Source organism: Platalea leucorodia, assembly GCF_965183815.1.
Source record: "Platalea leucorodia genome assembly, chromosome: 5".
NCBI classification, from domain to species: Eukaryota; Metazoa; Chordata; class Aves; order Pelecaniformes; family Threskiornithidae; genus Platalea; species Platalea leucorodia.
The window spans coordinates 61,301,664-61,326,218 of NC_138827.1; the positions used below are offsets into that span (position 1 = coordinate 61,301,664).

Here is a 24,555-nt window from a genome sequence, read left to right on the forward strand (position 1 = left end):
ACCAGGCCAGCTAAGAGGAAAATGCAAATGGTGACTGAAAGGTATAGCGTCCCTGGGATGGGCAGTGTTTCAACCAGGTCGTAAAAAGGTGATGGATCCTGAGAGAGGTTTCAGTCTGTGGGGAGAAATGGTGACGTGTGAGATGGCTGGCTTTGTGCAGCTCATTACGCTCCTGTTGCCGATTTCTAAATGGAGTCCTGTCGCTGAGAGAGACTAGGTTTGCTTTTACTAAAAACATAGGGGTGGATTTTTTATTTTTCTTGTACCAAGGTATGTAACTTTAGATGGCCATCTCTGTGCCTGGTCACCTCTGAGATTTTCTTCCACTGACATTCACCTTGACAAGCTACAAAGAGGTAAAAACTACAGTGGCTTGCTGCGTCTTGACTAGTGTCTTGCTTTGATATAAATCCTCAGGGTAAAAAAACACCTTGTGCAGCGAAAGCAAAGGCTGCAGTAGCTTTCATGAGGCAGGCTTAGTTCCCCTGGAGGACTGACATCCCCATTTTTGAGGCCTAATTGCATGAAGTCCCCTGTGATAATTTCTTAGACAGTGAGGAAAAGCGGCTGGAGCCAGCCTCCGGCATTGAGGGGTACGAGCCCGGTGGGTCTGTGTAGTGTCTTGATAGGGCAACAAAGAGATCCAAAGACTTGAACAACAGTGATCCTGTCGGATGTGATTAAAGCTTTTTTTCATCCATTGCTAACACAGGTTGGTCAATATTAAAACGCTTCACTTAACGGTGCATTTCCTTGGTGGTGATATTCTCATGATAAAGGAATGCTCTTGTATTAAATTGTTGTTTTTGAGTGGAGGCAGTGCTTTTAAGAGTCATCGGTCTGACACCGGGCTGATGTTGTCAGCTTGGCCGCACAGGGCTATTACAAATACCCATCAGCAGCATCTGCCTTTGTGCTAGCCTGGAGGGACCGCAGTCCAGGCTTCCTGATGCTACCCAGATCTGCAGCAGTAAGCTCGAGGTATTGTGTTAGGAGCTCCCCTCCTTTGCTCCGGATTACGGGATCAACCAACGCTGTGCTTCCTACCTGCGCGTTATCCCGCGCCGAGGGGGAACCGGCTGCACCTGGGGCTGCCAACGTATCCCTTCATTCTTCGCTTTGCTGGTGATATAATGTCATGACCCCCCGTCTCGGCTTGTAGCAGTGTGGGGGGTATTGATTTCTGTTTCACAAAATGATAGCCTTCAAAGGATGGCTGGGCATAATGAGTTGGGCAGCTGCCAATAGCTCTGTGTCACCAAAAGCCTATAACTCTCCATGTGTTAAAGCTTTTCTGCTCCTCAGTAGTTCAGATGGCTTTGTGTCTGTAAGAGCAGGCACAATTTCTCAGGTTCTTGGGGTGCGCCTACATCTTTTGAACCCTTTTTGAAGTTATTTCTGCATTTGATTTGGTAGCCTAAAGCCCACAGAAAGGAAGAATCGTAGCTGGTTTGTAGGCATGCAACCTCCACATTTAACTTGGACAGCATAGCCCACTTATAAACCCTAAGTAACAGCTGTTTTGAAAGCCCTCTGCAGTATTGATTTATATTTTTCTGCAGCATCAGCGTCACTTTAAAGGACAAGGGATTTTATAATGCAGTTGTAAATTATTCCTATAAGTATCGTAAGTGCCTCACGGGAGTGCATGAGCACTCAAGATGCTTTGTAATTTATTTCTTCTCATGTTTTTCAGCTATGCAATAAACCATTCGTAAATACCCAGGAATGAGGGTGCTTACAGATGGCACTGACATGCATCAGCCTCACATGAAAACCCTTGTATCGTCTGTGGGAAGGAGAAAAGGAAGATAGAAATGATAAGTCTAAAATTTTCCTGAACCTGTGTGGCAAGTGTGTGCCACTGAAGCTCCTGAAAAGGCTATAAACATGGTAATTTTGCTTCCTGGGGTCCCCACTGGAATCTCTCCTTGCTGTGTTGTGGCTCATGCTCTGAAGTTAGCTGCTCACCTGACCTAGTAAAAATCTAGGCAGGTGTGAGCCAAACCTGCTAAGACCAATTAGCATCAGTGCTTACATCCCCCAGTTTGTGCTAATGTGTATCCCGGTGATGAGGTACAGGTGAAAGACTTAATGGTCCTGTTGCTCCTCTGAGAAGCAGAGGGTTTTGTAGAGAGGACTGTCTCTGCCAAGTACAACTGTTGCTGGTGGGACTCAACCACAGAAGCAACGAAGAGCTGAGGTTTTTCTGTGCTAGTCTCGGTGAGCAATTCCTTTTCTCAAAGAGTGTAATTCTCTGTGGACGTAATCAGTTGTGTTTCAAAACTATACAGCTTGACAATCGGTGGTAAGAGTGTGTTTGTCCAGGTCTAACCTTAGATGGTTTGAACAAACATAATTTGTATTCTCTTCAGCAGAGCTATGTTTTGACTCTCAGTAGTGTTGTTTTACCCTCTTTCTGATTAAGTACTTGATGGGCTGTTTCATGTTGAGCTGGTAGCATCAGGTCCTAAAGGATGTCAAAAGTGACTGTCCCAAGTGTGGAGTTTCAGGTGTAACTCGGTGAAGACCTCAATGACCAAATGTATGCAAAGGATGAAAAGCCTCAGTTGCTTCTTGCTGGTGAGGAAGTCTTATGTCATCCCAGATAATTTTTGAGAATAAATGAATGGCTTTGTTTTCCATTATTTGAGAGAAGCCTAGCATGAAATTTGCTGGAAGAGTGCTCTGTTGACTTCTAAAATGACAGGCACCTGCAGGGACTTTACTGTGCCAGAGTCTCGAAGCTCAGCGTAGCAGCTCCCCAAGATACTGACTATCTGGGACTTTGAATGAACACATCAGATATGCTGTTTTGTCTTCAGTCGTTTCTCTAAACTGCCACTTTGCTTTCCCAGTGCTCCTTATCATCTGTATTATGTATTTTTTAACCATAATGACCTTGAAAACACTTGTAGCCACTTAATCTGGCTGTGTTCCCCTGTTAAAGTCCTGTGTTAATCTGTGGATTTGTTATGAGGATGTAAATGCTGGTGGAAATCTTACAAGGGCATATTTTTCTTGAGTGGGGAGACCAAGAGATTGCTGTTCAGTAAGTAAACAAAGAGAAATAATCTTTATATCTGTCTTGACATTGGGATTTCTAGCTAACCACTCTTCCAGGCGTGCCTACTGAATGCCAGCAAATTCTTATAGGTAAGGCAGGGCATCATGATCCTTTGACAAAACAAAACTTGAGGCGTTGAGATATCATCAGCGCCGCTCTCCCCACCCCCGTCTGCTTATATTAGCTGATGCAAAACTGGTAGTGGTTGTATCGCTCACGGCATAAAGTAAATACCAGTCACGGCAGAACATTGATCTCTGTAGGAAAGGAATTGTTCATGGCATGTTGACCTGCCCTGAACTCCTGGGCAATCACAAAGCATTATTGATAGTTACAGCAACAAACACAGTAAGCAGTACCTTTTGCTCTGTGCAAACATACTGTGCATGCTTGTGAGACCAATTATGAGTCCCAGTGAGTGAAATTTGTTCTTGTTTTGCTTATGACCTCCCAGCGTGTCCTCACTTGCCCAAGAAGTTTTTCTGAAGAGGCTGATCATGGGCTCCAGATGTTTGCCCCACCGTGGCTGGCTGTCCCTGCTAACCAAACAGCTGTCTGTGCTAATAAATACTTCATGCCCAATCTTGAAGAACAAAACAAAATGCCTGCCTTGAAAAACGAGGAGAGCCCCAAAAGCGTGTGTAACGTCTGTTTCACAGGACCAGTCATCCTTGATGTGTGAGCCTCTTGCCTTGAACAATTAAGTGCTCAGTGAAGATGTTGCAGACCTGTTGGAAGTGCCTTTTGACCCTGCTTTCATCCATCTGGCCATTAATAGCTTGTTCAGGGATCCAGAGGATTTAGACTGACCAGCAGAAATTGCAGCTGGCCTGGTGGCTGTTCTGCTGCTTGCAGTTTTTGTCTCCTGGCTTCATGTAATAATTCATAAATAAACCTCCCTTGCTTCTGGAGCCAGTTGTGGGTGTGTGCTGATTACACTGCTGTGGTTGACATCAGCATCTTAACTCTCATCATTGCAGCCTGGCTTAAAAAACAAATATATCTTTTCTTTTTCATGTCAAGAACATGATTAACTCCTCCTGTTTCTATGCAAGAAACATGATGGGCCTGTACAAGAAAAAAGTAATCCACTTGGAGCAGCTGCCTCCATTCCCCTCTGGCTGGACTGTGTTTCTCAAGATACAGGAGGGATGCCAATGAAGCAATGTCTCTCCTGGGAGAAAGTTGGATGAATCATGTTAATGGAGCTCCAGCAGAAAGCTTCACCCGCAAAGGGTGGGGAGTAGCAGTTGATCTAGACCAAATGATGACTTAACCTTGCCTGAAAATTAAGACGTCGTTCCTTCGCTTTTTTTTTTTTTTTTTCCCCCCTGCTGGAAGACTGAAATATTTCCATGAAACCCAACATGAAAACTTAAGTGTTTGTTTGTTTGTTTGTTTTTTTTTCCCCCTATCGAACACCCGCCTGTTGTAAAGCTCCCCACCAGCACTATTGGTGGGCCAGGGAATTTTCCAGAGCTAGCCTGAAGTTTCTATTAGGCAATGCAAGGCGTTGTTGGGGTTTTTGTTTGATTGATTATTTTTTTAAGAAAGCCAAGCAAAACAACTGGTGGTGAGAACTTTAGTACTTGATTCGTCCTTACAAAATTATCTGCAAAGTGAGAAGGCATTTTGCAGAGCTATCCGCAACTTGCTTTTAAAACTGAATTTCCTCTAATGCCATAAGTAGGAGTTACTAAACGGCTTAGGTGTTTGTTTCATTTTGGGTGCCTAATCAGTTCTCAATTTGTTTCAGATGAGACATGTTAAATTTATCCCATGACCCTGTAAATATAAGCTTTCTTTCCATCCCTTAAATCGCCACCCCCTCTTTTCAAACATTATTTTTTGGTCACCTTCCTGGCGTTCAGTTTTAAGTAAATATTTTAAACTTAGAGGAGTGTGATTCTCTGCTTTCCGCTCTCCTAGCTTCCTTGAGGACAGCAAGGGTTCCCACCACTTTATGCCGATAGACTTGAAATCAGCTCCAAATTTCTTTCTGGCCTTTCATTTGAAAGCTATTTGGGTGGAGAACAACTTTTTGGCTATTTAGAGAGTGGAAAGGAGCCTTAGGAAATCTGTTTTTTTGTTTTTTTTTTTTCCTCTGACAAGTGCCAGTAATATCATGCTTGGAACACAATTACTTTTCTTTTTCTTTTCTGCCTCACGAACTTGGTGCAGCTGAAAGGTGATGGAGCAGACCCTGGAAATGAAAGGTCCTGCAGAAGGAGGAGAGGATGGGCCATCCTGCATGCAAAGGATGGAGTGAGGTGGCTTCTTTGGCTTTCCAGTAAATCATATGTAACACCACCCATCAGATTCTGTGGATGACTTCAGACTGGCTCGGGGATGAAACACCACCAAGGGATGATATTTTACTTGCATTTTTAAAGGTTTAGGCAGAGTCTCTGGTCCAAGTCTGGTTGGTAGCATGTCAGTGTGCACTGGGAAGGCTTGTAACTGAGCTCATAACTTTTTATGTTTTTAAGAGGGAATGCTTGGCTTTCACTGCTTCGCTAGGGGTTTCTTCATGTGCTTTGAAATGTGACTATCTGTGAGGTAGTACCGGGGTTTTCTCCACCCCCTTCTCCTTAGTGACTTCCCTTTTTGCATTTCTTGTCCTGCTTCTTCTGATTCAGACTTAATTACACCGGTCAGGAGAGATGGAGTTGAAATGGCCGCAGCTTTTAAGTTGGATATTGTTTGTTGCATTAAAAGAATCGCTTAACTCCTTCTCCATCAGACTTATGATATTAAAATCAATAATTCACCCCCTCTTCCAATTAGTTTTATTGGTGCTAGCTGTCATGCCATACAGAAAGGGCTCAGATACTTTGACTGCAGTGCACTTGATACCTGACCAGAGAAGGGGCGTGTAATAGATAATAACCTGTGCAGGTCCCCTCCTCACTGTGACCTCTGCTGATGGGTGGGAAATCTCCAGGACTGGTTTTCCTCATGTTTTTGCTGTTGTAGATGGAACTGATTGTTAAAAAGGAGGGTTAAGTCGGTCCTGCACACACGTGTCTCAGGGAAGACAGGGGCTGAGAAGCAGAGGTGCTGTGGTGACGGATATTTTTGATGAAGGAAAGATGCGTCTATTAAAAAATACTTGTGCTTCCATGCGTATAACCCCTAGACCTGTCCTCAGCAGAGCAATCCCCACAGCACTGCTGGTTAGATGAGAAGAGATCATCCCAGAGCTCCCTGAGATCATCGGTGGTTGGGCACCTGCCTGTAAAGCCACTGTAGGGAGATTGATCCATGCCTGCCTTCTCTCATTGCTGATCTGGAGGAGAGACATGTGCTGGGAATGTCTGTACTAGAAAGCTACTGTTAGATGGCAATGGTTGGCTGTGAATATTCATGTGTGACTTGTTTTTGGAGCAAAAGTGTGAGCAGGGCTGTGGCACTGCTAATTGCAATTGAAAGTGTTAATTTTCACACAGTGGTAAAAGAAATCCCAATTTGCGAAGATTTCACTTGAGTCAGGGGTGAAGTTCCTGACAGTTTTAAAGAGTGCAGATGTGAAATGCTGAGTTTGAATATTGAGTCCCTCTCAAAATACTTTATTTCATGTGAAAGACTCCCAGGCTCTCTTAGTATGTTACTTTGTCAAACCTACCTTTTTTTTTTTCCCTAGAGAGGTTGGAGTCTTGACTTACTGTTCCACTTACTATTGCAGCTTTGTTTAGTGGAGTTTATACATTCTTAGATCAAATATTATACAATCTGACCAGGAATCGTGCAATCACAGTGGGAGATGGGAAGAAGCAGCATAATTTGTTCTACAAAAAGGGGATCATTTACATTAGAGCACAAGTTGGTTAATAAAAGGGGTTGTAGTGAAATAAAAAAAATAAATATGTAGCTTTCCCTGGGCTGTGTTTAGAAATAGTTGCACTCAGATGGGGAATGTGGCACTCATGCCTTAAAGGAGATGAAGCCAATCTCTGTGGTAAGCAGGTACCCTGGGCAGACTTGTCTGGATTGAGGTGAGTTTTGTCTTGTCTGAGTTGATGCGTCCTTGGTGAAGCTCCTGCCCTGTTCATGTTGCCAGGGCTTCTGGGTACAGCCCCATGCATCTCTGTGCTGCAATGAGCTGAGCTGCTCTGCATTTTCCCTGGCAAAGCGCAGATGTCTTGTCCCTTTGCATGCTTGAGAGAAGGGGATGATGGAAAGGGACTGGAAAGACTAGAGGGATTTGACCAGATCCTTATTGCAAAATGGGGTGGATAATGAATGCCAGCAGAAGGACTAAACTACATTTAATGTTTATCCTGAGATGAACCAGCCGTTCTAGGTTGGAAATCATAGAATCATAGAATCGTTAAGGTTGGAAAAGACCCTTAAGATCATCGAGTCCAACCGTTAACCTAGCACTGCCAAGTCCACCACTAAACCATGTCCTCAAGCTCCACGTCTACCCGTCTTTTAAATACCTCCAGGGATGGAGACTCAACCACTTCCCTGGGCAGCCTGTTCCAGTGCCTGACTACCCTTTCGGTGAAGAAGTTTTTCCTAATATCCAACCTAAACTTCCCCTGGCTCAGCTTGAGGCCGTTTCCTCTCGTCCTATCGCTTGTTACTAGGGAGAAAAGACCGACCCCCACCTCGCTACAACCTCCTTTCAGGTAGTTGTAGAGAGCAATAAGGTCTCCCCTCAGCCTCCTCTTCTCCAGGCTAAAAAACCCCAGCTAAGCTCAAGCTGGGGATAGCTCTGGGGACACTCATCAGGCGCAATAAAAGGTGATGTTCAAGGACGACTAAATCTTGTTACTATTCATGACTTGTGTGGGGGTTGTATGTGTTGGATCCTTGTAAAACAGCTTTGCACTCTTAAAGTGTTAACTTTGGTAAAATTACCAAATTACTGTGGTTTGACCGCTGGGTGGATAGAGGATCTTCCTGAGCATTTGCTGGTCAACCAGCAGCTCCAGCCACATTAAGAAGCTGGAAAATTTGAGTTGGGTATGTATGTGTTACAGGTCTGGGCAAAGGGCTGGTGAGTCAAACTGCTGCTTCTGGATCTGAGGTCTGGGAAGGAGGAGAGTTGGGGGCAGGATTTTCTACTTTTTTCTGAGGATATATTGCAGCGTGGGTAGGGAGCATCTCTCAGGCTCCCTTGCAGTACAGACCTGGGAAGTATCAGCTGGTTAAAAAATTGCTTTATCCAACAAACATTAAAAAAAAAGCTTCTGGAAGAGGTGAAAGGCGAGCTTCGGTGAAGGTAATAGTACAACTCCCCTTAGCATGAGCCAGGAGCAGGATTTAATCTTGGAGCTGCAGCGAGTACAACCACTGTTTCTCCTGGACCATAAACCGAAAGTTGCTGAGAGTTATTACGCACACGTGCACACAATAGTGCTCAGAGCCCGTCCGCTGAGATCTTTCCTTGGGGATCCATATAAAATACCTCTCACAAAAGCTGCCCTGTATGCGAGCAGAGGAACTCCATCTAGTGACGTTAAAAAAGGGGAGGGGGAAAAAAAAAAGCCCACAAAACGTTTTTCACACACATGTACAGTCGCGTACCTCTTATCTTACTGCCAGTCTGTTGAAGATATCAGTACAGCTAAACAGCACACACTTACCATATGGGACACTAAAAATGCTGCCTGGGAAGCACTTTCAGTCCCTGCTCTGAATTCTACCAATGCAAAAAAATGTCCCCTTTGTCATGGTGGTGAATGAATTTTTTTGTTCCCCTTTCTGCTTGGATTTATGTTAACCCTGGGTTTCAGCCGAGTTTGATCTCCTCACTTTATTGTATTGCAAACAGTAGTCAATAGCTCTTCAGCTTGAGATTGCCTGGATTTATTTTCAGGTCAAGTTAACTCTCCTTGACCCAAGTCTGAACCAAAATACATTCCCAGAAGATTCCCCCACAGGATATCGCATCCAAAGACAGAGTGACATTGTAATGAGTTCAAGGTTTCAGCTCAGTACAACGGAGTCCCTGTTGGTGTGGGGATGGCAACTGAGCCATCCTTCTTATTTCAGAGTTGGGTCCTTTCCTGGGGCAACTCGCAGCAGATTTTGTCATCCACCAGTCACCTCTCTTCATTAAACAATGTCATCGATTGCATTCCTGGTGTTTGTTGTTTGAAGAGAAGCTGGTCTCGGCTCCTTACATATGTGTTTGCATGGCTGTAACATGCATGCGTGGAATTCGGTGTGCAGGCTTTAAGTAACTGATGAGATGATCTGCATTTGTGTGGGGTTTTTTGGGTTTTTGTTTTGTTTTGTTTTGGGTTTTTTTTAGGAAAAGTGGGATGTCTTGTGAGGACTGCCTGGCACAGAGGCAGAACCAACTGATACTGCATCATGAAGTAAAAACACTGCTTTGAAGACTTGGGACAAACTTGGAATGAACTCATGAATTTATCCTAGATGATAAATCTTCCTTCAGAAGAAGGCAGCCTTATGTTTAGTACAAAAGACTGTGTATTTCTTCTATGGAAAAAGAAGTAGTAGTGTAATGGGTTAGGCTTAACTTTCCAGGGGCCCTGGACAGAAGCTAAAGCACAGGCTGCCTCCTCCTTGTGCTTGCATTGGATAATTTGAGCAGTCTAAGACCTGTCTGGCTTCCTACGGTATTGGGCTGTGAGCTGCCGCCAGTGTGCCTTGCACCTAAAGCCAATATTAAGGACCCCAGCAACAAGGATTTCTACAGAAACTAAAATTGTCCCGGTGTTTGGCTAGTATAAACTCCTTGTCTCAACTGGGAACCTGGCCCAGGTATGGAGAAAAATACAGCCTTATTAGTGTTTTTCATCTCAAGCAGGTAGTTGAATACATTTACGGCAAATACCTAAATAATGTACAACTGATTTAATGTTGCATAAAGAGTCTTCGTGGTTTGTGTGTGCTGACTTTGTTGTTTTGACTGTTCATGGTTAATGTTTCATCAGCTCTTTTTTATTTTATCTGGTTATTTAATTACCTAGGAACAGTCCTCTGTGCAGTTTTGTCAGTGGGAGCAATGATGCGTCAAATTTCACACCTCACTGGGATGGATGGGAAAGTTTTTATCAAGATAGCTGGGTTGGCAAAAGGAAGGAAAAACGTGAGAAGTCCAGCAGGAGTTTGCATGTGTGTGCTCTCTTGTGCACAGCGTCCTTTGCAGTTCAGGTGATAAGCAAATCCCATCTTTTCTGATGGGCCAAGTTGAGTTTTCTGTGTCTGAGCTGGTTGAGTGTGACGTGGTCAAACCGGCATGAATGGTGCATTTATGGTGCAAGAGTGCAAGAGCTGCTCAACAGTCACTGTTATTTTGTGCAGTAGAATCACAGAATCATGGAATATCTCAAGTTGGAAGGGACCCATAAGGATCATTGAGTCCAACTCCCTGCTCCTCGCAGGACTGCCTAAAAGTAAACCATATGACTAAGAGTGTTGTCCAGATGCTCCTTGAACTCTGACAGGCTTCATGCAATGACCACTTCCCTGGAAAGCCTATTCCAGTGACTGACCACCCTCTCAGTGAAGTAAGCTTAAGCTACCTTCTCGTCTTGTTCCTCTGGAATAAACTGCTTTGGCGAGTTGTCACAGAGGAAGGACGTGGTCATGTATGGAAACTTATATGTGTGCTGAAGACCTTCCCATAGCTATTATGAGAGCAGCCATATGGCAGAAGAACACTGCTTGGGATGATTGGGGGTGTGCTTACTGTGCTGTATGAATTTGATCTGAGGTCAGGTCTGTATGTGTGTTTTTTTTTTTTTTTTTCTGTGATCCACAGCCTTCTCATGAGGGAAGATATGCTCCAAGAGACAGCAGGGCTCGTTGAGGACTTGAGCGTGGGCTGAGTGCCTGGAGAACATGCACAGTGGGCAGGAGTCCTGTCCCAGTGTCCTCCATGCCTGGAGCCAAGCTGGAGGAGATTTGAACCTATATCACCTATGGGGCTGTGCTGACCACCATGCTAAAGGTATGGATGGAGAAAGGGGGGAGGGATGCTCCCATTTCTAAGGAATACAAGATTTGCGGGGTCAGGAGAGAGGTGGGAAGCCAAAGGTGGAGTGTGACCATAGCTGTGAAAGGGAGCTGTGAGACCAGTCCCACCCCATCATTGTATGGAAGCTGCCTGTTGTGAGGAGACCTCGTCTATACGCGGTGGCTGGCTGTATGCAGGGGGCTCCTCAAATGTCTGTCAGATATGGTCCCTTGGGGGAGGGAGGCGTATATTGGCCTCGGATCTGATTGCAATTTAGGCAGGAGATAGTGTCAGTCTGCTGCAGAGACTTCTGGGCATGTGCCGCAGTAAGACTGGAGCCTCCTGGAGAACAGAGACCAGGCACGTAGAGAGTCTAGACTGGGCAGCAGCCGAAGGAGGGCTTTGGTGAGCCCATGTTTTGTAGCTGGCCATCTAGTTCTACCCATATCCTGAGTGTCTGGCTGGACTGAGAGCCAGGAGAGCTTGGCAATTTCCACTGCTGAGCCAGAAGCGATCCAGGAGGAGATGGCCAGATAGTTTCCAACCAGTGAACATCAAACTGAATGCAGCTGTAATGTCTTTGTCTTCTTACCTGCTGTTGTTGTTTGCTAGTGGGCAGACAGTGACTGTTCACAACGGGCCCAGTAAAAAATTACCCTTTGTGTTCATTTACTTAACATTTTCAAGGAGTCACGGCTAAATGAGGATGACCTTCATTCCCAGCTCCCATGCATGGGCTTAGCTCCAACAACTCCAGTCAAGCTATGCGGACTTTCGGCAGCTGGGACTTGGGCCCTGCTTTTAGTGTCCGTTACTCAGTGCTCATGCAGTCAGTTTTCCTTGCCAAGATTATATTTGCTTTCCTTCCTAAAGGACTGCTCTAAATATCATACTTCAAAACAATATGTCTTTTTCCCCCGCAGAGAACAATATGATATGCCACCGTTGAATTAATATGTCTATGAAAAGCGAATATAATCTCCCCAGTAGATCCCCTTTCCAAAAGATTTATGATTTAATGAATTTTTTATTTCTTACCGGCATGTAGTATTTAGTCGTTTTACACCTAGCAGGACTCTTTCCCATGGAAGCAAGCAAAGGCAGCGGGGGATCCCATCACCCTAATTCAAACTCCTTTCCTTCCTCTCTGTCCCCAGTGTGCCTCTTGTAACCCTTGCTGCCGACGCAGACTCCAGCTTTCCGTAGCGTGGCTTCTGTCAAAACCTACCCCCGACACATTAATGTCACCTTGCTAATTTGAGACAGCGCTGTGCAAAGAGGAGAAGTTTATGAATAGTGTTTATGTAAAAATCAATGCCTTTGAAAAATCTTCACAGATGGCTGCTTAGCTGCTCCAGGCAGGATTTCTGGCTCAGGGTCCTATTTTATCTTCCTCGTAGTCATGCTCCGGCACAGTCTCAAATAAATGGCAATAATGCCTATGACTGTAGATTATGAAGCTGCAAATAACATCCATGGGTAACACCTTTATTTAATGGAAGGGTAAGATGGAAATGAACTGTGAAGGAGAGAGCCATCTTCGATAATTATTAGCTACACAGGTAATATTCCTAATTACACTACCAATTGATTTCTCCTAAAAGCTCTCATTGCCTTGAAAACGGTAAATTGATTGCTCTGCTAGCCCTTTCCTTGGCAGATCCCCCTGGGATGCATGCCATACCAGTGCTTGACTTTTGGGAAGCTCGCTGGGAACGATGGCTGCAGGTCCCACTGGGACTGATGGAAAGCGTGCTGCTGGGTGGCTGGATGAGAGCGTTAACCTCTCTCCTGCTGCGTCTTTGGGGGAAAAAGACAAAGAAAGGTTAAAATCCTGGGTGGCCCAGTTGATAGAGACCAACGTGAAGTGCTGCATGCTTTGCATTGTCTCTGAATCAGTGCTGTTCACCATCACTTGTCAAGAGGTGAATGCTGACGGCAGCGTCCCCGGGCTGGACAGTCTGCCTGGAAAATACAGATCTCTACCGGCGGGTTTTCACAAGCCTTTCGGTGTGCATTGCTTCAAACAGCAGATGCTGAAAGCCTGTGACATCCCAAGGAGCTCAGCTTTCGTGCTCTAAAATCTTCCTCTTAAATTCAGTCCTTATTGTTGTGCTGGAGAAGTTGAAAATACAGCTTTGGAGCTACAGCATAGATGGAAACTAGCCCACGAGGGGCTTTCTGGGGAAAAAAAAAAAAAAAAAATCTCCTGAACTTTTAAACTAATGGGTGGATGGTATGGAGGAGAAAGGGAAGTCCTGCACTGTGATTTCTCTTTTATTGCTTGGTTTGGTGGTTTAGGCTAGGCTAGGGGAAGTGGGAGCCTTGCCCTGCACATCTCTTCCTTTGCTCCCCAATTTTAAGAGGTCAACTTCTTTCTGCCACAGTTTCCCTACCTGTAAAGTAGGGTAATGCCATGTCTTTGCAAGAGTGAGTACAGCATCCCAGGGCGTGCTGAGCATCTCACCTAGCATCATTGCCATGCCCCTTGCCTTGACTTTCCCACCCTCCCAGGCTATGGCAGCTCCTTCAGTTTGGGGCACCTCTGGCTCGCTCTATGCTTCTGCAGAGGAGGACATCGGTCTCCTTGGAGCTGCCTACGAGTGCTAGTGCTTTTCCCATGCTGCTGCAAGCAGGAGTAGTGCCTTTCCACAGTGCAGCAGTGGGGAGAGTACTGCTCCCTGCTCTCTTCCCCTTGGTTTCCTCATCTTGCGTCTCTTCCGAACCGGACAGGATGGAGCTGGACAGGAGACCAGCCCTGTGGCTTTGCTGGGGGCTGCTGACGCTGCTTTAGGCATGGCTTGGCATTAAATGACTTGATTGTTTTCTGTTGGTAGGGGAAGTGAAGCTGGGCAGTACTGCAGTCGCTGCCTGCTGGAAATTTGCTGCTTGTTTCCTTTCTGTCTGTGATTTCAGAGGTGATTCCTGATGTAGTCATCTATTTATTCCTTTTGTTAGTCTGGTGGCTTGTTCCTCCATCCATCATCCAACCGATGCAGCGAGGAACGTGACCGGGAGAGGACAGAGAACTAGCTGTCTTGGAAGAGGGAGGAAATGAGCGCTGCGTTTTCATCCAGCAGCCCGCTGGCGCTGGCTGCCAGGACTGCAGGAAGCTCTTTTTTACCTTCGTACACTTCACGGATCACAGCCTGATTTCCTCCAGGGCTCTCCCTGGCTTTATCGTCTCGATGTGGGTGTTTGCACTCCTGGCCGGCACATTGTTCTCCGCCTGTGCGTAAGGCTGCTGCTTTTGGACACCCACTCGGTGATGCTGCTCCCGCCTCACTCTTGCTGCATGCAAGTCCTCTCTTGTGTAATGGAGAAATGTTTCCCTTTGTCCCTTTTTGATATTTGCTGTGCTATTGAAATGCTCCCCCACCCAACACATATATGCACTTTGCCTTATTGGCTTTCTCTCTCACCCCTCAAAAAAATCTTTCTAGCACTTAAAGCTGCCAACTTGTATTTTTTTTTTTTTTTTTTTTTAAATTTCTCTGTTGACTTGGGTAGGCAGGGCTGGGTGTTAGCTTCCATCTGCCTCCCAGTTGGAAAGGGAAGCCTTAAGAGAAAATGAGGATGCTTTCAGCCCACATTCCCAGTGCCAGCAGGGAGAGACTGTGGGGACTGTGAGAAATTCCTGATTTTTCTCTCTCCCCCCATTAGTAAAAACTTGTGCTTTTGGAGAAAAAAATATGTATTGCTGTAGTTCAGGCAGTTAAACAAAATATAAATGCAAAACAATTGGATAAGCAGTTAAAATAATAATCTGGCTTTCAGTGCCTCATTTTGCCCAACACCCTGTGTCTGCCCCTCCTGCTGTACCTGTCTCCGCGGGTCAGAGCTTGCCCTTAGGTGTGTTTATCTGCAGTGCTGAGCGCGGTGAAGCCTTGATCTCGCGCAGGGCCTCCCGCGGTCCCTGCGGCGATAGCAGAGGCTTGTTGTGGAAGGACCTCAAGAAGAGCGCAGCGAGGCGAATCTGCTGCCCTGTGACGGTGACTGATCCCTCCCTGGCGTGTTGCCACAGATTCCTCCATAGCAGGGTGAGGAGCTGCAGAGCTTTGCTTTCCCCCTTTCCTAAATATCTGGAGCCAGCTCGTTTTCAATGAGCGATGGATAGCCTTGCCTGGATAGCTGTATCTACAAGGAGTTTCTGGTCACTGGACTATCACATCTCTTGGGACACCTGCTTGGACGGGCTGTAACAGCGGTCTAATGGCAGCAGATATGAATTAATCATGGCAAGCAGGTAGCATCGACTCTCTGCCGATCTTATCTGGGGTGCTCAGCTTCTCCCTGGCTCTGCTTGCTGGGTCGTGGGGGGTGCAGGTTTTTTTCAAGACCGCGTTGTTTTGCTTACCGTCCAAGAATTTCACCCCTGAATGCTGAGCAAAATCTGGCTTTCATAATGGAAAGGGAATGGGCTCCGTTCTTCCTGCGTGAGGAACGTGCTTGCTATAAAAAGATAGCTGGAGGGAGGAACATGGAAAGGGCAGCAAGGGCTCTGCTCTCGGCAAATGCAGGAGAGGGGAGGTTGCCTGCAACTCCTGGACAGCCAGCAGCTTTGCGGTTGCAGATGCTGGCCAGTATTTTTGGAGAGCTGTGGAAGAGATTGTACTACTTGATGTTATTTTCTGGCATGCTAAGTAAGGAAAAACCACTCCGCTTGCTTTTTTGGCCAAGGGACTCTGGAGTTCTGCTAGAGTGCCTTTGTTTTTACTTTTTTTTCCCTAGGATTTTCAAAGCCCAATTTAGCCAAGTGCTTCAGTACATGCTTATTTTTAAACCTAATCCTGTCGTTGTCTGAACTCATCGTGGTTTAATTCCGCCAACATCCATGGACTTGAGCGAGCACTCAGAATTCAAGCGGATGCCGAAACGCTTTGCTCACTGACAGCTGTGAAGTTTGGAGGACCTGTCTGTCCTTATCCAGGGAGAGTGGGGGTCAGGGAAGGGGACAGGATACCTTACATCGCACCCTCTCCATCCGTGCGATGGTGAGTAGACCCCTCCTTGCCTGGCACCTAAACCCACAGCAGTGTTGTGAGCATGGTGGTGGATGGGATGGTCCAGGTGGCCTGCTTGGTGGCTTCTTGAGGTCTTGTCGCAGAGTGGCACTTTGAGCCGGTGGCAGCCCAGATCCCGGTGGGGACAGAGGCACCACCAAACACCCAACAGGTCTGGCCTTTCTCCAGCATGTTCCTTTGCCACCTGCTCCCCAGGACACCCCAGTGCGGTGTCAGCTGGGAGATGTTGGAGGTCTCTGGGGATGCACGGGGCCAAGCTGGGGGTGAGCACCGGGCAAGCTTCAGTGCGTGCTTTGAGCTGCAGGAGGTGTAATATCTACAGCTTAATCTTCTCTTTGCTGGCAGAAAAGCTGAAGCTAATTGTACCTTCACTTGCAGGTGTGTAAATTTGATGCATCTCATTCCGCTCTGTGATGGGGGCAGAATTTAGGCATTGTGGGCTGAGAAATGGAGCACAGTTGAAACAGCAATCTCTCTTATTTTTTTTTCCAGAATTAAGAGTGCTTTGCTGGCAACTAGGAGTCCTTTTAATGTGCACCCTTGCTCTTTCTAAATGGGTCCCATCTCCCACAGAATAAAATGTCTCGTTTTGCCACATCCCTGACTTGCTTTGAGCTTGAGAACTTGTGTTAGGCGCTTTCATGGGAAAACATGTTCTCTTTTTAAGCATGCATTTGCCAGCAGGTTTTAATGCAAGCTTTTAATTGCCTGTGGAAACAGGATTAAGCATCTTTGGGGAAACAAAATACATGCTTTCTGGGGGTGTTGAAGCCCTCGGGTTGCAAGTGCTAAAATGTCCTGTATCTTTCCGAAAAGTGATGGTTAAAATGTGTTAGGTAACCTGTTTCTCCTGGCTGGACAGTGGCTCAGTAATGACGAGGTGAGGTAGGCTCTCGGAGCCGTGCGTGTCGCTGTGTGCTCTGGCAGCGGGGAGCCAAGCTCTTCGGTTATCTGGTGTTTTCGGAGCAGCCCGGTGGTGCGTGCGTCAGATCCCGCAGAGCTGTCAGCACCGTTGTCAGGCGTCAGCAGGTTGTATCATGCGGTCGTTGTGTTGGCAGGTAGATTATCATCTAATCCTAGTTTCTTCCCCGTGACACAGACAGGCTTGACCCCGCTGGAGCTGAGTACAGACCCCTACCCCCTCCTTCTCCACGGGCCATTTTAATTACCTGCCTTTCCTGTGCTGAGGAGGAGTGCCAAGGAGTGGATTTTCAGTTTTAGTTAGCGAGTTTCTAGCTTCCTGTCACTTTTCCTTGGTGTTAATTTTTCTTGCCCTGGGTAAGGGAGTAGAGATGAGAATGCACTCCCTCCCCTTGACTTGTCTTCTCAATATTTTATAGTGGCAGGGGAAAAAACAAAACAAACCAGAAAACAACTAGAAGCCTGCTTTTCTTTTTTTCTTTGACTTTTAAAGTTTTTTTTTCTTTTTTCTTCTTTCTTTCTTTTTTTCTGTCTTCTTTCTTCTTTCTTCTTTTTCCCCTTTTCCCCTTTCTCTCTTTTTCTCTTTTTCTCCTTTTTTCTTTTTTCTTTTTCTATTTTTTCTTTTTTCTTTTTCTATTTTTCTTTCCCTCTCTTTCCCTCCCTCTCTTTCCCTCCCTCTCTTTCCCTCCCTCTCTTTCCCTCCCTCTCTTTCCCTCTCTTTCCCTCTTTTTCTTTCTTTTCTCTTTTTTTTTTCTCCCTTTTCCCATCCTGGTCTCAGTCCCCTTTTCCTCTCTCCTGCCACCGGGTGCCTGAGGCCCCCTATCCCCCCACCCCTCGATCCGCTCTCCTGTCAATGTTAGCGGAGCCACGCTCGCACGCTACCCCCTTTCCCTCACCGGGGTGCAGCGAGGCGCCCGGGCCGCGCTCCCGGCGCCCGGGCCGCGGCGCCGCCGCCGGCGGCCGCCCCCGGAGCGCGCCCCGCGGGGCCGGGCGGGGCCGGGGCGGGCGGCGGGGCCGGGGCCGCCCCCGAGAGGCGGTCCCCCGCCGCGGATATAAGGGGGCGGCGGCGGCGGGCAGCGCTCAGTCGCTCCGCCGGCGCCCGGTGCTCAGGCTGCGGGAGGTAAGGGCGGGCCTAAGGGCGGGGGAAGCGGAGCCTAAACCCGGCCGGGTTTGGAGGTGCGGAGGGCGGGCAGCGCCCCACGGGTGTCCGTGTCCCCCCACCCCGGGGCCGTGAGGGGCGACAGCCGCGGGAGGCTGGAGCAGCGTGGCCGCCGCAGCCTCGGCCCCAGCTCCCCGTCGCCCCCCTCGGCTGCATCCCAGCCCCTCTCGGGATCGCGTTTGGGTGCGGGGGGGAGCCTCCTCTTCTGGCACTCCACCTGGTTTTCCCGTGGCCAGGTCAGTGGGCTGGCACACCTCGCCGTAGCGGAGGTTGGCGGCGTGCTGGGAGGGTCTGAGATTTTGGAGTCACCTGCTTTGAGCCACTGCAACATCCCGCCGCTGTCCTGGCACCGAGTGCTGCTCGCTTCTGGGTGCTCCTTTCCCCTGCATGCCTAGGTGTGATCCAGAGCTGCGTGGCACACCTGTTTCCCCGTTCTCTTTTTTCTTTTCAACTCAGAACTGCAGAAGAGACTTTAAACATGCTGGGTTCAGTCTTGCAAAGCCCCTTGTGGGCATGGGTGGCCTCTTGCAGTGGCCAAATGGCCTGGAAGAGGCCGTGCTGCCCACCTTCCCATGCTGGAGAACCAGGCTGGTCCTTTGATACAGGAAAGGTGAAGGTGTGTAGGTGACAACTTGACCATCCGTCCTGGCTTTTCCTGGCATAGCTCATTTTCTCCTGCACTCGGGAGGGGCGAAGCCCAGTTTGCCTGCACCCCTGAGCTGCCCGGAGGCAGGTCTGAGTGCAGGCAGGACTGGGCTGCAAGATGCTCTGGATGGAAGAGAGGGTGCTGAGAAGTTCCCAAAGGTGTCGAGGGCTTGCACGCTGCCACAGGGTGCTAGGCTCCCCTCCTAGGCAGGGATGGGCATGCCTGTTTACTTTATCACAGCCTGCAGCGGGTCCTGGGCAGGAGGTGGGATGGGGAGGGTGCAGTCCTGCAGGCTGCATCGGCTCCAGGGACATCTCTGGGTGTCTGGAGCGGGATTACGGGTGCATCATCTTCCCTTCATGCCATAACTCCTGCGAGCTAGCAGGGACTGGCCATAGCACACGTGCCTGCCAGGTGAAGGGGTGATGGCCTGCAAGAGCTTTGCAGTGTAGTGGACACAAAATGCAATTCCAGCTGCCTTCACAAGTTTTTAGGATACTGTGCTGTCTGCAGAGAGCGCTAAAGGTATTTTTTTAGGAGCACAGAGTGGCTTTATTGAGTTTGTCTGGTGGGTTCCCCCCGCATCTCCCAGCTAATCTGGGTGGGAATTGGAGCTCAGGTTACAGCAGCTAATCCCAGACTATAGAGAGCCTGGCCTTGTAAAGCTGTAATCTCTGAATATAGCCATCCTTCCCAGCAGGGCTTTGAGCCTGGGAGGCCGTATCGGTTTCAAATTTTTATTACCGCGCTGGGGATGCAAAAGTGCACAGGCATGCAGGCGGCCCCGGACAGATGGATGCACGTGCATGCAGCAGACCCGCTCTTGGAGCGGAGGCAGGCTGAGATTTGGGCTGAGCATCGTTTGTGTTCAGTAAGATCCCCAGGATGGTTGTGAGTGAGCAGCCAGGATGGCGTTGCCCTCTCCTAGCTGCTGTCCTAGGCTGCTGGCCGTGGTGTCCCCAGCACTGCTGTGAGTCCCAGCTTCAAGGGCTTTCTGCTGCCCTGTTGCTGCCTCCTTGCTCGCCGTCACTGCCTCTCTGTTGGCACTGGTCATCTGACACCCCACGGCCAGGCGGGAGTTTCTTCTCCATTAGGGAATGTGCTGGAGGCTTGGCAGTGGGTGGTCACAGCCCCGTCCTGGAAGTTGGCTTGAGTTGGGGTCTTGAGATGTGGCATGAGCCCACCCTCCTTGTTGGACCACGTGCCTTCCCAGAAGATGCCCAGGCCCACCTGTGCTACTTCTGTGGGGTGTTTTGGGGGTAGCCTGGTGTTCTTCCTGCTCTACTTGCCTCGCTGTCCACAAATACCAGCAGGAGATGGTGGCCCGTGCCACAGGGCTGGGAGTTCTGTGGCTTTTAGGGATTTTGCTTTAGTTGCTGTGGAGTTTTGAGATACAGGGACTTGGGGATGGTGCCACTTCTTCCTGCGCTTGAGAGGCCTTGAAGAGTGTTTGTGCTGCGGACGCAGCGGTAGTGGTGGGAACCTGGATGAGGTCTAGCAGGAGATCCATCCCTCTCTCCCACTTGCAGCCCTGGGCTGAAGCGAGCATCCTGGAGAGCTGCGCCTGGGCAGCGCGCATCCCTGCTGCCTGCACCGACCAGGTGGTACAGGCAGCTTGAGGGTGGCCTGTGTCTCTGTGGGGAGCAGAGTGGGTTAAATGTGGGTTTAACATGGGTTAAATCACCCTGTGTTTTCCTGAGCTGGAGACGGAGGATCATCTATCCCAGGACAGAAGGCTGCCAGTGTTTTAGCAAAATCCATGCTTAATTTGGTTTGAATCTCAACTCCGTCTTTCAGCAGGACGAAAGCCTCCAAGGCTGCACAGGTTTGAAGCGATAGGTTAGATCTCCTCCCAGGGCCAATTTGGGCCCTGTTTGTGGAGAGATTTGATCTCCCCTGGATGTGTGCATGGCCCCCGTCATTGTTAGTGCCACCAGCTTCCCCTCCACTGGGACAATAGTGCCTTGAGTCCTCCCTGGTAATCTCCCCCCTTATCTCCCTTCTCTTCTGTAGCCTGTATCCCTGGCAGGCGGGGAAGGTGGGAGGTTTCGGAAGAGCCAATTATGCAGATGGAGGAGGAGAGGTGCTGTGTCAACTGATGTCCCTTTTCGGAGAGCGGGGGCGAGAAGAGGATGTTCAGCGCAGGAGCATATCCGAGCTCTTCCCTACTCACTGTCTCCTCCGTGCTCCCGTAAGCCCCACCGAGAGGTCCTATGGTGGGGTTGAGGATGTTCAGAGATACAGGTGGCCTTGGGAGTTGTTTCCCCCTGTTGCTCTCCCTGGCCGCTTGCTCATGCTGGTGTTGCCCCTAGGGCTGGGGCAGCATCAGGGGGTACCTCTCACTGCTGGGGCTGGGGGCATGGGGAAGAACAAGGTGGCCATCATTCAGGATGCTAGAAGTGTCCACGGTGGGGACTACGGGTGGTCTGGCTGACCCGATGCTCTGGCTCAAGTGAAGCCACGGGGGAATGAGAAGGGGTCCATCCCTTGAAAACCCACCTCTCCATCTTTATTTTGGCATGCCCCAAGCTGGAACCTGCGGACACGAGGCTCCAAAACTTGCTTGGCTGAAGCGTGGCGGCCAGGGGCCAAGGCAGCCGGCTGCTGCCGTGGGTGGTACAGTTGGCCCTGTGGGGTGGGAGGATCCCAGCAGGGGAAGCAGGATTTTTACACTGCCCCAAAAGCACAACGGTAATTAGCAGCCCAGCTTTGGATTTTGCGTAAGCCATGTGGGTCTGCTGGGACCCGCCCTTCTGCTGGCAAGGAAGTTAACGAGGAACCCCTGCTTTGTCCTCTGTCTGCTGGTGGAAGAAGGCACTGAAGAGGCAAGAAAAGTAGATGTGGACAAGCAAAAGGGTGGGGAGGAAGCAGTTGTTGTGGAGCCAGCTGTGAGGGCGGAGTGTTTTGTAAATCAAAGCGCTCTCCTAAAAAGAAAACTTAAGCCCAGCAGATCTACTCAGCGGTCAAGCTCCGACTTTTTTTTTTTTTTTCCCCCTTTTCTCAAAGCTACATGATAATCGTTAATCACAGGGGATGCTTTGTAAAATAAAATTGAAGGGAAGAGGGGAGGACGGAGCAAGATTTAAATTTAAAATTGGGTGAGGGTACAAAGCCCCTTAGTTCCCCATTTCTGCTTAATGCAGCTGGATCTGGGCTTGTGGTAAATGTTTTACGGTACCGTGTATCAGGCAGATCAATTCTACTATGCTTGAGGGAGTGCAGATAAAATGGCTTAAAGATTCCCCTGCTGAAAGCGATAGTATCATCATTTATGCTGGAGAAGACAGATTTAGTTGCCTGACATTTATTTGGCCACGGTGTACTTTGCGGATTTCACACCCAGGGACGACAGCCAACCTGATGATGTCAGATGTGAGCTGCAAGGAAAAAAAAAAATCACACAAAAAGCTAGTGCTGTTCCTCTTTTGTCAACCAGATGAGTTTTGCTGTGTGTCTGTTTTGGTTGTTTTACTCCATGGATCTCTTTAATGGAAAGTGCCTTATGAGAGTAGGACATCACTAACACAGCGTGACCTGCATGTGCTTTATGGTATGAAGATGGCAGCAGAAATATCTCTGTTAACTTAGGTCATTTCTTTTGATCCTATTTTGCCTGTAGGTCACTTGAACTCCAAACTGAGCGAACATGAGCGCACTTGATTTTGCTTCCATCCTCGATTTTCTGGAAACGGCCAACTTGACAGAGATCAACTGGACGTGCAACAACAGCGATTGCATCACGGTTGATGCGACAACATGCCCCGGCATGCTCAACAAAAGTGCCCTGCTGTACACCCTGTCCTTCTTCTACATTTTCATCTTTGTCATAGGGCTGGTGGCCAACTCAGTTGTGGTGTGGGTCAACCTCCAAGCCAAAATGACCGGCTATGAAACCCACCTCTACATCTTTAATTTGGCTATTGCTGATCTGTGCGTCGTCATCACCCTTCCGGTGTGGGTCGTCTCCCTCGTCCAACATAACCAGTGGCACATGGGAGAAATCACGTGCAAGATAACTCACCTTATATTTTCCATCAACTTGTACAGCAGCATCTTCTTCCTGGCATGCATGAGTGTGGACCGCTACCTCTCAGTTGCCTATTTCACCAATTCCAGCAATCGCAAGAAGAAGATAATCCGCCGTTGCATCTGCATCTTAGTGTGGCTCCTGGCCTTCTCTGCGTCTCTCCCAGACACCTATTATCTCAAGACTGTCTCTTCCAACAACGAAACCTATTGCCGTCCTGTCTACCCAGAGGAGAGCTTCAAAGAGTGGTTGATTGGCATGGAGCTCATCTCTGTTGTGCTGGGTTTTCTTATCCCTTTTCCCATTATTGCTCTCTTCTACTTCCTCCTTGCGAAGACCATCTCCACCTCCAGTGATCAAGAGAGGAAGAGCAATGGGAAGATAATTTTCTCCTACGTTGTCGTATTTCTCGTCTGCTGGCTACCCTACCATGTAGCTGTCCTGCTTGACATCTTCTATAGCCTCCATTTCATACCTTTCAGTTGTCAGATGGAGAACTTCTTGTATGCCACTCTTCACATCACTCAGTGTTTCTCTCTAGTCCATTGCTGCGTCAACCCCATCCTGTACAGCTTCATTAACCGCAACTACAGATATGAGCTCATGAAAGCCTTTATTTTCAAGTACTCTGCCAAAACTGGTCTCACTAAACTTATTGATGCTTCCAGAGTGTCGGAAGCAGAGTACTCTGCTTTGGAGCAAAATGCCAAATGACTGCAGCCCCATAAAGAAACCTCCTTGACTCTTTGATTTTTTTTTTTTTTTTTTTTTTTTTTTGTGTGTTGTTGGTTTGTCCCCCCCCGCCCGTCCTTCCCCTGTGCTTGTTGTGAACGGGGCATGAATTCCAGCCTACAAAAGAGAAATAGCAAACACTTAATTTAAGAGTAGAATCAGGTGCAAAATGGAAGTGGTACCAAAATTAAGCCTTTTGGTGGTGTGTGTTGTTTGATCTCCTCCTACCCCAGCCTGGACTTCTCGACAATGCTATGCAAATGGAAATGACTTTCTAGCAGACAAAGCCATTGTGTACCATAGATAACATGCATTTCCAGGATAAGCTTTTTCTTCCCTGTGTAGATTCCCTCTCGTCTCCTTGTATATGTTATATATATAGTGTGTTGTATTTAAAAGCTCGAGACTTTATTTTCTGGCTCTTGGTGTACCTTATACAATTGTAATTTGAAAGTTAAATATATTTTTATCATGTATTTGAAGTATATTGCTGATGAGTGTATCCAAAGTGCTGTAGTCTGAGTGTTAGATTGCCATTTGGTTTAAACTATTGTAGGTAAGAGGATGCCAATAATTAGCAGTATGGAAATGATCTCTTAGGTGCATCCTCCCTGGCTGGCACACTTTATTGACCATAGCTTTATGTGGTGGTCATATCCACATGTCTGGAGCATGAAATGTATGTACTGTAATATAGTTACCATCATGTTAAAATTAACAGTATTTTAAGAGTTGTTAACTCCTACACATGTACTTCACAAAGCTGTATCCTTATGCACAGAATGAATGATCTTACTTCTGAGAGTTGTCTCTATTTGTAAGTTATTTTTGTAAAATAAAGATCTGGAAAAAAAAAAAAAAATCTATGCCTACCAGTGATTTGACTTGTCATCTTCCTCCTCCTCAGAAAAAAAAAAGCCAAAAAGAAGAAATCCCAAAGCCACCTTCTCTCCTTTGTTTGGTGCAGGAGCAAACAGGTCAGTCTGTATTTTCCTGATGTTTGTTGACGGTGGGCAGAGACCATTGAATGGAGGAATGTG

At 47.8% G+C, this 24,555-nt stretch overlaps 1 protein-coding gene across 17 annotated transcripts in view; it reads left to right on the forward strand.

Moving 5' to 3' along the window:
• Positions 1–24,357, forward strand: part of ACKR3 (atypical chemokine receptor 3) — a 48,406-nt gene extending 24,049 nt beyond the window's left edge. For 9 of the 17 annotated variants that reach the window (XM_082312857.1, XM_082312847.1, XM_082312854.1 and 6 more), the window contains 2 exons: positions 10,812–11,000; positions 22,376–24,357. In XM_082312857.1, the coding sequence (XP_082168983.1) occupies positions 22,403–23,497 (1,095 nt within the window). In that variant the 5' untranslated portion in view covers positions 10,812–11,000; positions 22,376–22,402 and the 3' untranslated portion in view covers positions 23,498–24,357. Of the gene's footprint in view, positions 1–9,332; positions 9,809–10,017; positions 10,202–10,351; positions 10,558–10,811; positions 11,001–13,964; positions 14,238–18,028; positions 18,072–20,769; positions 21,001–22,375 lie in introns of those variants that run through there. The other 8 variants (XM_082312850.1, XM_082312849.1, XM_082312859.1 and 5 more) reach the window with 7 other exon arrangements.
• The last annotated feature ends 198 nt before the right edge of the window (positions 24,358–24,555 follow it).